The 12308-nt window shown below is 45.1% G+C and overlaps 2 protein-coding genes across 4 annotated transcripts in view; both read left to right on the top strand.

The window, feature by feature from the left end:
- Nucleotides 1–12308, top strand: part of LOC120909420 — a 173209-nt gene that overhangs the window by 129325 nt on the left and 31576 nt on the right. The gene's annotated exons all lie outside the window — the stretch shown is intronic.
- On the top strand, nucleotides 4521–11748 carry LOC120909425 (oocyte zinc finger protein XlCOF6.1-like). Of its 2 annotated transcripts, none has more exons than XM_040321194.1 (5): nucleotides 4521–4644; nucleotides 7432–7575; nucleotides 9040–9487; nucleotides 9589–9727; nucleotides 10433–11748. In XM_040321194.1, the coding sequence occupies exons 4-5, from the start codon at nucleotides 9601–9603 to the stop codon at nucleotides 11581–11583; spliced, it is 1278 nt and encodes a 425-aa protein (XP_040177128.1). In that variant the 5' UTR covers nucleotides 4521–4644; nucleotides 7432–7575; nucleotides 9040–9487; nucleotides 9589–9600; the 3' UTR covers nucleotides 11584–11748. Both variants share the same exon structure in this region, with proteins under 2 accessions (XP_040177128.1, XP_040177130.1).

Below are 12308 nucleotides of genomic sequence, written 5' to 3'. Positions count from 1 at the left end.
ATAGCTTGAACTCACCAATACCATTTCCATCCACAGAGGTGCTTTTATTCCGAAACATCGGGTTACAGCAGATGACAGGATACAACAGATGAATAGGTTGTGGTATTATGCGGTCAAAAGATGACATTGTCTGTAGCTTACTATGCAGAATACATGTGCCCATGTTACATGTGGCCTGTTAGTTGCATCCATGACACAGGAAATACAATCACAGGAAGAAAGGGTGGAGCATTACATACAAAGGAAGTGTGTCATAACATCAGGGAAAAGATGTAAAAAACAAGTACAGTACATTACCATAAAAGGTCACTGGATAGCAGCATGTGAACTAAATATAGACGTCCATAGAAAAATGGTTCAGGGAAACAATCTATATAAAAACTAGGGTTTATTTTCAGGGTGTAACGACACCCCGAGTATGAAAGGGGTTAAAGTCGTTTAGGACATTCCATTCCCGAACACAAAGGCAGCTACCGAACACACCAACCAGCCGAACAAGAAACCCATCCGAATAATTCTCCCCCAAATACGAGACGAGGCTCTGTGTTGAGGACCAAGCAGGAAGGAATCTTTATTGAAAGCAATACAAGTTTTATACATAATCAAAAGAGGAGGTGTTTACCTCCTGCTCAAATTACTCTGGAAATACACCTATGACCAGAAACCTAATTAACATGAGCTCATTAACTAATCCCTTTTGACAGCATAGATGACTCAGAGACATGACCTTTGGGCCAGACTTGCCGTCTTGTAGCTCAGAAGACACAATCAACATTATCACAAATCAACACAGAACTCCTTCACACAATCGCAGAGGTAATTGACACAAACAACAATGGGGATCTAATGACTCTTACATTGAACTTCCTGGAATGCCCATATTAGGAGTTATACTTCCTGGTCATAGCCCTCACTGTAGAGGGAATAAAATCTTCATATTTATTGAGAGATATTGTTAATGAATATTACTGTCCCATTTGAAGTAATCCAATCATATTCTCAGAGTTCATTATTTTCTTGCCCACCCTGTGCCCCTAATAGACATAGGGTGACTTAGACATAAGAGGTGCATGGGGAGCTGAAACAATGGTATCCCATACTTTTCAAGGGATTCTGGGTTCCAGGGGCCCTCCCGTCACACAGGTTAGGGCTTTTATTGCAGCCCTCCTGGAAAATAACGCTAGGTCTTATTTTCAGGGAAACACGGTAGAAGCAGGTTGCAGTGGATCACTGAAGCCGGAAATGGGCAACGAGTGTAACAACAAGAGCCTGGCCGAAATACTTAGGGAATCGCACAAGTTCTGAAGAGCATATCCTGGCAGGACGAAGAGAACAATGCTGATTGCTGGAAGCACACAGGAACTGAACTAGTCCCTTGTAGAGCTGGAATGGCAGGGAAACAGAATGAGGGTGCACAGGTGCTGGTAACAAAGGGGTCGCTGGAACACATGGGGCATCACACTGATGCAGAGGATCAGGTAGTTGGCTGGAGTGCATAAGAAGACACAATGGTAAAGGAGGACTGGATGATGGCTAGAGTACACAAGGATCACAGGAGAGTAAAGGAGAGCTTGGATATCCTCTAAACTCATCTTTAACAAGAACTCCAAACCCCTGCTTTTTTTAATCCAGTAAACTTCGAGCCAAGTTATGCCCTGCCGTGCAGCTTCAGTGACCTGGCCAATAGTTCATTGGAGTACAAAAAATTGGAAGTTTGGAAATTGGGTCAGAGATAAGTCAGACGAATGCCTGAGCTCATCTCTACAGGAGAGGCTGACAGGAATGGGGGATGGTGGGGTCAATGTGAGAAGACACTGGGGGATCACAAGTGAGGCCACTAAGGAATGCAGGGGGTCAGGCTGCTAGTGTTTGAAGGTGTTGCTCAAACACTAAGGAAGTCCCACTCTTGCCCTTAAGACAGTGCTACCTCCATAATTTCCTGTAGTTCCAGCCAGGGTCGGGACAAGGGGTGGGCAGGAGGGAAGGCTGCCCTGGGCACTATTGTGAGGTTGGGGGGCACTGTGAGGTGATTGGGGGGGTTGTGTTGGGAGAGGGAATTTGAGGGGCAGCAGGGGGTAAAAACTATTCTAGGAGGGGGATTTTTGTGGGGGGGGGGGATTTGTGCTAGGAGGGGAATTTTGGAGGGGGGGTGGGTACTTAAAGAGGTGATATGGTAGAAGGAGGAGGGAGAGTGTGTTAGGAGAATCATTTTTTTGGGGGGGGGGATTTATGCTAGTAGGGATGATTGGGGGGATTTGTGTTAGTGGAGACATTTGGAGAGGGGTAGATTTGTGCAGGCAGAGGGGTTCGGAGGGATTTTGTGCTGGGAGGGGGGATTTGGAGTGGGGGGGGAGAGGATGTGTGGAGGGGAGGAAATTTGTGGGATTTGAGGGGTAGAGGATTTGTGCTAGGAAGGCTGATTTGTTTGGAGGGGGCATTTGTGCTGAGAGAGGGGAATTCAGCCGGGGCATGATGTGACTGTGACGTCATAAGAGGCGGGGTCACCGGGTGACATCACCCAGTGACCACACACAATGCCTATAAAAATCATTGCGCATCGCGCACACGGCATTATAGCGGGCAAGAGCGTGGGGACAAGAGAAGAGGGAAGAAGACAACGGGGAAGACCAGGCTAGTAAAAGAGTTGTAAGAATATAGCGGAGGAGCCCGGCAGAAAGCATCGGAGATCGCGGAGAAGGCATCGGGGAGCGGGAGAAGAGCCTAGAGAGTCAGAAGAAGACCCCCGAAGTCGGAAGAAGACCACCAGAGTTGGAAGAAGACCACCAAAGTCGGAAGACCACCGAAGTCGGAAGAAGACCACCCGGAGCTGCCTAATAAATTACTTTAAAAACCTGTGTAGTGTTTTTTTTTTTCTTGGCACTTTTCCTCCAGGTGAATGGGTAGGGGTACGATGTACCCCATACTTATTCACATAGGGTGGGGGGTCGGGATCTGGGGCCCCCCTTATTAGAGGGGGCTCCCAGTTTCCGATAAGCCCCCCGCCTGCAAGCCCTGACAACCAACGGCCAGGGTTGTCTGGAAGAGGCTCTTGTCCTCATCAACATGGGGATAGGGTGCTTTGGGGTGGGGTGCCGCAGGGGGCCCCCCTGCTCCAAAGCACGCACCCCCACATGTTGAGGGCATGCGGCCTGGTACGGTTCAGAAGGGTGAGCGCTCGCTCGTCCCCACCCCCTTTCCTGACCGGCCGGGCAGCGTGCTCAGATAAGGGTCTGGTATGGATTTTGGGGGACCTCCACGCCGTTTTTTTTGGCGTAGGGGTTCCCCTTTAAAACCATACCAGACCCAAGGGCCTGGTATGCTCCTGGAGGGGGAACCCATGCCAGTTTTTTTATTTAAAATTTGGTGTGGAGTTCCCCTCAAGATCAGCAGAGCACAAGTCGCATGCCAAAGTCAGATCATGCAAAACGGCGTTCCGACTTTGATCCGACTTCAATGATATTCAATTGGCTAAAGTAGGGTCAAAGTCGAACCAAAGTAGTACAGGGAGCATTTTCAAAGTCGGACCAGTTAAGACGGTGCCCATAGGGAAACAAATTCTCACACATCATGCGACATGAGCTCCCAATGTCGGAGCGTTTGTCGGACCAGTGTGAACCGGGCCCCAAAAGGAAACAGAGATAAAAACCTCTTTACCAGATGGGGAGCAGAGATATCAGAAGACTGGACCCACCGCCTTCCTTTGGGAAGGAAGCCCTTTAAATCTATTCGGTAAGAGTTTTGGAGTAGGGACACAACTAGAGGACCATGTCACGTGTCTTAGAAATTCATCCTGCTCCCATCAGGTGGCAATTTGTGGTGGATTTCATGAATAGAGGTCCTCAGGGTTGAGCATTATTTTACGATGAACAGCGTGTTCTTTCAGGTCTGCTGGGCTACAACAAAATAGCCGAAAAGAAGCAAATCACAAAGGAGCCTGCCTTTTATTCATGAAGCTGAACATTGGGGGGGATGGGCACTATTGTTGCAGGAAGTGAATGGAACAGAGTTGGGAGCGATGGAGGAAAACTGCAGCAACGTGACTGAGAGGCTATTACGGCACACCCTGGAGATCATCTACCTGCTGACCAGGGAGGTGAGGAGGAGCTTTCTTCTTAGTGATTACCATGCCATGAGCTGTAGATACAAACAATAATAGAAGGAATTCCCTGATTCTGAGACAAGAAAGTTATTTCATGGGTTCTCCATGTTAAAAAGTTGCTTCTAGGTAGTCAATCAGGATAAACTTCTGGGGGCAGCCATGTTGTTGTAGCCCATATATGAGGACATGTTGGCATACAACTAAATGAACATGTCACATGTCCTAAACATTCATCCTGTTTTGGCTGTTGCCAATTTTTGGTGGGTATTAGTAGAAGTCCTCAGGTTTGAGCAGTATTTCATGATGAACAGCGTGTTCCTTCCTTGCTGGGCTACAACAAAATGTCTGAGAATAAATATCAAAGAAGAGCTTTCCTTTTACCCATGATGCTGAGGACTAGGGGGGGGGGGGGGGGGGGGGGATGGGCGCTATTGTTGCAGGAAGTGAATGGCACAGAGTTGGGAGCGATGGAGGAAAACTGCACCGACCTGACGGAGAGGATATTACGGCTCACCCTGGAGATCATCTACCTGCTGACCGGGGAGGTGAGAAGAATTCTGGGAGCACAGTTTTTATAAATCACTGCAAAGTGTCCAATGGACAGATTTTTTGGTGACTATTTTTTAATTGTAACAACTTTTTTGGACAGTTGGATGAAATAATTTTTTTTACCAAAAAGTTACAAAACGAAATTTTCCAGAATTTGTGTTACGGAACGCTGGATGGTTTCTTAAGATCTTTTTATTTGATGAAAAGCGGCTAAATCGTCAGGGTGTGCTTTCTTTTTCCTGAATTTTCTTTTTCCGGAATTTTTTTTTCTTGAAATTTTGCCTTTTTGTTTGCTGGTAATCCTGGTTAGCCCAGTAGTAAGTACAATGGTGAGCACTTCTGCCTCACAGCACTATTGTTGTTGGTTCAAATCCCAAACCACGGCATTGCCCACATGGTCTTTTTATCTTCTGCTTATGCCTGTGTTGGTTTTCTTTGGGATTTCCGGTTTCCTCCCACACTCCAAAGACCTGGTGGTAGGTTAATTGGCTCCTGTCCTAAGTTATTTGAATACAGTATGTATTTAAGTTAGCAACCTTAATAAGCTCCTTTGGGCGTAGGGACTGATGTGAATGTAAAATATATACAGTATGTAAATTTTCGGTGCTACCGTATATACTTAGGGCCAGATTCAGAAAGAGATACGACGGCGTATCTCCTGATACGCCGTCGTATCTCTGAGTGCGCTCGGTCGTATCTATGCGCCTGATTCATAGAATCAGTTACGCATAGATATCCCTAAGATCCGACAGGTGTAAGTCTCTTACACCGTCGTATCTTAGGCTGCATATTTACGCTGGCCGCTAGGTGGCGCTTCCGTCGATTTCAGTGTAGAATATGCAAATTAGGTAGATACGCCGATTCACAAACGTCCGTCCGCCCGGCGCATTTTTTTACGTCGTTTGCGTTTGGCTTTTTCCAGCGCATAGTTACCCCTGGGTCTATGAGGCACAGCCAATGTTAAGTATGGCCGTCGTTCCCGCAACGAAATTAGAATTTTTTACGTCGTTTGCGTAAGTCGTTCGCGAATACGGCTGGACGTAATTTACGCTCACGTCGAAAGCATGCCGATTTGCCGACGTCATTTGGAGCATGCGCACTGGGATTCAGTCGCGGTCGACGCATGCGCAGTTCGTTCGGCGCGGGGACGCGCTTCATTTAAATGATACACGCCCCCTACCCGCCAAATTTGAATTCCGCCGGGTGATTTACGCTACGCCGCCGCAACTTTACAGGCAAGTGCTTTGTGAATAAAGCACTTGCCTGAAAAACTTGTCGTAACAGCGTAACGTAAATGACATACGTTACGCCAGCAGAAAGATCCGCTGATCTTTCTGAATCTGGCCCTTAGAGTTTAAGCTGACCCAAATATAACCCGAGGCACCTAATTTTACCACAAAAAACTGGGAAAACGTATTGACTCGAGTATATAGGCCGATACGTATTCTTCTACATATTTTTGTTATAAAAAAAATTAAAAATAATCGCAATAAGCGTATATGGATTGGTTTGCCCAAAAACTATAGCATCTGCAAAAAAGGGGATGGTTTTATGGCATTTTTATTATTACATTTTTTTTTTACTAGTAATGGTGGCGATCTGCGATTGTTTTTATTATGACTGCAACATTATGTCCGGACACATCGGACACTTTTAAAGCAATTTTGCGACCATTGTCATTTATACAGTGATCAGTGCTATAAACATGTACTGATTTCTGTATGAATGTGACTGGCAGTGAAGGGGTTAACCACTAGGGGGCGAGGAAGGGATTAAGTGTGTCCTAGGGAGTGATTCTAACTCTAGCTGTGACATGACACTGATTGCTGCTCCCGATGACAGGGAGCAGTAGATCAGGGTCCTGTCACAAGGCAGAACAGGGTATTGCCTTGTTTACACAGGCATCTCCCCGTTCTGCCGCTCCGTGACCCGATCACGGGACACCGGCCGACATCAGGTCTGCGGGTCCCGCGGGCACGGTCACTGGAGCTTGCGGCAGCGCGCATGCTCCCTAGGCGGCAGATTCAAAGCAACGTACCTGTACGTTGCTTTGCCTGACTGTGCCGTTCTGCCGACGTATATCTACGTGAAGCAGACGGCAAGTGGCTAACATCAAACTAATTATATATATAGTTAGGCGGTCGGCAAGTTAATAAACCCACAGCAGTAAAATCAGTCTGTAAATGCAGTAAAACATGCTTGTTATACTCACTGTGGAACCTAAGGGGTTAATCCTCCACATTGTGCAAAAAGGGTGTTTGTCTCCGCTGATTCTCCCTTTCTTCCACTGTCTCCAATCCATCTCCTGATAGAACACTCTGCACATGCTCAGTTTGGTGTGTAATGCTGGAGTTTTTTTTGGGGGGTCCATGTGATCAGCACAGCGCCAATCAGCACTGTCTAGACAGAAGGTCAGGGGTCCTGCAGTCTCATAGGACAGTCAGAGGAGAATGAAAACTCCTCCTTCAAGCTTTAACCAGACACTGATAGAAGTCACAAGACTGCTATTATATACTGCTGATGAGAAAAGGTATTTAGCAGTTTATATTTACTAAAATATTTGCATTTCTACGTTCTGTGTATTGTGGGAGACCAGATATAGTGAATGCAGAGTCCTGGGTTTAGTAGCACTTTAATTAATAAATAAAATATCATTACTTCTGAAACGAAGGAATCTTCTCCAGATGTCAGCACATCGATTAATTCATAATAAAGAAGGACGTTAATGGCAGCAAGTTCTTTTGTTGGGAAATGTATATAGTGATACTAATCTCTCTCCGCAGGATAACATAGTTGTGAAGAAGACATCAGGAGATGGACAGAACCCCATTATGGTTCCTCTACTTTCCTTACTGGTTCCAGAAAGAAACAATGAAAAGAAGATTCTAGAAGTCACCCAAAAGATCATTGAGCTTCTGACAGGAGAGGTGAGCGGTGCCGGGAATTCTGGGACATTATCCAGTAACAGACAAGGGATGTGTCTGGATGGTGACGGTATCATTGTGTGTGTCAGGTTCCTATAAAGCTGGTTGAGAACTATGGGTGATGGTAGATGTGAATGGATGTGTGCGAAACTGTGTGTGAGAGTTTACGCCAACTCTCATGTACAGCCTATGGGCATACTGTACTATCCGAATGCAAAAAAAGACAGCGTTATATACGGGTGTCTGTAAGTACTGGCCTGTGCCGCGTACAGTCTAGTCAATATTCCAATCGCACACGTTCCTGGACTTTTGAAAATGGCTCGTAGAAAGAAGGTGGGTGCTGGAACGATCACTAGCTGGGCACTGGAACCATCAAACAAAATAGAAAATATTTGCCAGCACACCATGGATCGTAGATAACGTCCAAAAATGTAATACAAAAAAGGCATTACAGAAAGTGTAACGTTTCGAGGCCACGCAGGACCTCTTCGTCAAGCCTGACGAAGAGGTCCTGCGTGGCCTCGAAACGTTGCACTTTCTGTAATGCCTTTTTTGTATAACATTTTTGGACGTTATCTACGATCCATGGTGTGCGACGAAGAGGTCCTGCATGGCCTCGAAACGTTGCACTTTCTGTAATGCCTTTTTTGTATTACATTTTTGGAAGTTATCTACGATCCATGGTGTGCTGGCGAATATTTTTTATTATGTGCCGCGTAACAGCCACTCGATGGGTGTACACAGCACCGGGGTATCCTGGGTGTGCAGTATGTATATACTTCATGGTGGTATCTTCCTCAAGCGTCAACTCCGCTTCTCTGCTGGGTCCCTAGCTTGACACTCCCGATACTTCTCAAGCTTCACCCCTGCTGGCCTGCTCGGTCCCTGGCTTGACACATAAGGCTGCTCTGCAAGCGTCACCTCTGCTGGTTGGGTCCCTGACTTGATCACCACCTGAAGTTTTCTGATTCTCCATCGTGCCCATTCGGACAGAATACTGCTCCAGTACTTGCTTCAGCTACTCACTGTGGTCCCTGGTAATAAGGTGGATGGTCCCCTAGTGGCGACAGCTTCCCCTCTACCTCCAACTACGACATTCTACGGCCGGCAGAGCCGTCACTTCTGGTTGGACTGCAAGCCGCAATCCCAACCCTAGGCTGCTCTCTTGCTTCTGGATAGGCCCTCAGACAGCCTAGCAGCCAGAGGCCCCCGGGATAGGCCCAAACTCCGGCATAGCAGCCCGGGGCACACAACACATGTCCTCCCAGACAGCCATCCAGGTGGCATAGAACACTGATCACCTGACTCTACCCGAATATATAGGTTCTCCCAGCAGGCCAAGGGATTCAAGAAAACCACTGCCCATTGGCTGAGATACCCCATATACCCATGACCTGGGAAACCATCAATATTTCCACATTGATGAGTAAAAGCATTATTAATACTTTGTTTTACATTTATATTCAGAGTGAAAAATGGAACAATTTTAATGTTGGTATGAAAGAAGAAATAAAAGAAGAAGAAGAGGAGGAGGATGACGTGCTGAAAGAGTGGGAGTATATAGAAGAACACAGGGATCTCCACAAAGACATCATGATCATGATGGAGAATCAGCCGCCCCTCACATCACCGGGTAAGAGGAGACTTTATTGTAAAGGAGAAAGCAGTACGGAGGGTCCACCTAGATCCCCCATCATCTGACTCCATGATCTGACCGCCCTTACACGTTACGTCCAATCAAGCATTTATTGAACCTTGTTTATTACGAGGTCTATAAGCAGTGCTTTGTATTCAGTCAGTGTGTTTGTTTCCTACAGATGTATCCAGTAATAGGAACCCACCAGAGAGATGTCCCCCTCCTCTGTATTCCCGGGATTCCACACAGGAAGATCACACCATTCTTCACCGTCATCAGGTAGATGGGACCAAGGATGTCAGATTCAAACCTGTCTCTACACTGTATTAGATTATATTCTTCTCAAGATAGTAGTGCTCATAATCATTTTGTAATTTTAGGCAGAAAAAGTGATGGGTTTAAAAATTGAGGTTAAAGAGGAAGAAGAGATCTATGAGATAGATGATCAGCTGTCTATAAATAAAGGTGAATTGATGGTGACAATGACCAAGGAGGAATCTTCTCTAGATGTCAGCACAGGTAGGTATTATATACAGAAAACACAACACTTTGCATTTTTATTTTATGAGAACTTTTATTTTAATCAAGTTCAGGTATGCAGAACCAAAAACTGATAAAACAAATCTGCAAACCGTCAACAGGGTGTGCTGTTTGTTGAAAGAATAAAATTGGCTTGTTGTGATATGATGAAAAAATATCCAGTGTATCTATACCAAATTTCATGCACTGGAGATACTGTACACCATATGAAAGGTCCATCTCCATTCCTTAATATAACGTCATGTTCCCAGCCAATGAGGAGGAGATACTGTACACCATATGAAAGGTCCATCTCCATTCCTCAATATAATGTCATGTTCCCAACACATGAGGAGGAGATACTGTACACCATATGAAAGGTCCATCTCCATTCCTCAATATAACGTCATGTTCCCAGCCAATGAGGAGGAGATACTGTACACCATATGAAAGGTCCATCTCCGTTCCTCAATATAACGTCATGTTCCCAACACATGAGGTTAAGGAGGGTCCATTTCTTTTCCTCAACATAGCATAGTAATGAGTGTATGTGAACCTCCACCCAGTGTAGTTTCTGAGGTTGCTTATTCTTATTTGACTTCTGTTTGGGGAACAGTTGACTATATTAGACCAACATACATAACTATCAAATACAAAACATAAACAATAGTGCTATTTATTACTAACACTAAAAAATTTCCACAGGAGGACCCAATAGTGGGAATACCCCAGAAGGATGTCTTATTTTATCTGCATATTCGAACAAAGATGATAATGGCATAAAACAATATTCCCCAGGAGAAAGGATTGCTACTCAAAATATACATCACAAACCTAATCATATGGTAAGATCAAAAGATCAGTTTATTTCTGAGAAGTCCAAAAATAAAACACATACCATTTTCCCAAATGGCCAACCAAGTATTCACAATGCAGAGCAACCACCAGATCCTTCTAAGTCCGAGGAATCTTCTCAAGATCCTTTCCAGGATTGTGAAAAATCGAGCATAAAAAACAAAGACCTGGTTGGAAATCAAAGAACTAACGTTATTGGAAAATGTTTTCCCTGTTCCGAGTGTGATAAGTCCTTCATAAAGAAATCAAATCTCATTCAACACCAGAGAGTCCACACCGGCGAGAAGCCCTTTCCCTGCGCCGAGTGTGGAAAAGGCTTCTCCAGTAAAGGGAGCCGTGAAAACCACATGAGGATGCACACCGGTGAGAAGCCGTTTTCCTGTCCGGAATGCGGCAACTGTTTTGCGCGGAAAGTGACACTGATTCTCCACCAGAGAACACACACCGCACAAGGCCACTGTCTTGATCAGCATGTGGAACGTCATAAAAATAAGGCTTCATTGCCATGTTCTGAGTGTGGTAAGTCCTTTGAGAAGAAATCTGTACTCCACATCCATCAGAAGGGTCACACCGGTAAGGAGACCTTCGCTTGCCCTGACTGTGAAACATCATTCAAAAGAAAACATGATCTGGTTGCACACCAAAGAATTCACACCGGAGAAACAAATTTTTCATGTTGCAAGAAGTCCTTCAAAGACAGTTGGAAAATCGTTCAACACCAGAGAATCCACACTGGGGAAAAGCCCTTCTCCTGTTCTGAGTGCGGAAAGTCTTTCATTCAGAAATCGCAACTAAAAACACACCAGATTGTCCACACCGGCGAGAAGCCCTTCCCCTGTTCTGAGTGCGGAAAATGCTTCCCCAGTAAAGGAAACCGTGATAAACACATGAGAATTCACACCGGTGAGAAGCCATTTTCCTGTTCAGATTGCGGCAAATGTTTTGCGCAGAAAGTGACTCTAATTCTCCACCAGAGAATACACGCCACAGGAGACCACTGAGAAACTGATGGTGGAGGTGCATAGGCTGAGTCTATATGTCAGTAGAACAATCATCTGATGAAGGTGAGGCATGCTGAAAGGATTAGCCAACCCAAAAGGAATATTTTTTTTTTTATTGCTGTTTTAATTCCATTACTTACAATAAATTCATTTTTTGATTTATAATTTTATTGTTCATCTTCATATTGCTTATGTAGCTTTCAACTCAAATTTTTTCCCCTTCTACGTTCTGAGGTTTCTCCTCCTCCTCTTCCTTTGTGTAATGCAGACAAGAATTGAGGGGGATCTCTCCAACAAGTACACAGGTATCTATGGAACTGTTTATTATATAGTAGTTTGATAAGATTTTAATGGCTGTATATGTCCCCACTGGAGAAACTTTAAGTCCTGATTACAGTTGTTGCTGGAATGAGATGTCAGATATTTCCTCTAAAGAGATACAGATAACAATAACCCGACAAAGAATTTCACTTTCTCCAATGTTCTCTAGGAACAATGGTGGGGTCTCACACTGTCCTTCGTTCTCCCACTGGACTTCCATTTTATTTAGAGAAGTTCTCTAGGATCAGTGGTAGGGTCTCTGCATGGCTGTCCTTCGTTCGCGCACTGACTTCCATTAGGCCCCATACACACGATAGAATCCATCCGCAGATAAATCCCAGCAAATGGGTTTCTGCGGATAGATTCTATGGTGTGTACACGCCAGCGGATCTTTTTCCGCGGAG

This window comes from Rana temporaria, chromosome 8 (genome assembly GCF_905171775.1).
Source record: "Rana temporaria chromosome 8, aRanTem1.1, whole genome shotgun sequence".
NCBI lineage: Eukaryota > Metazoa > Chordata > Amphibia > Anura > Ranidae > Rana > Rana temporaria.
Note: the sequence above shows the minus strand (reverse complement) of the source record. Positions and strands in the feature narration are given on the sequence as shown.

What these genes read in the sequence shown, in the direction of transcription:
- LOC120909425 (XM_040321194.1), top strand. Translation starts at nt 9,601, where the DNA reads ATGGGTTTAAAAATTGAGGTTAAAGAGGAAGAAGAGATCTATGAGATA. An exon ending in TTCTCTAGATGTCAGCACAG is followed by an intron (nt 9,728 to 10,432) that starts GTAGGTATTATA and finishes AAATTTCCACAG; the next exon opens with GAGGACCCAATAGTGGGAAT.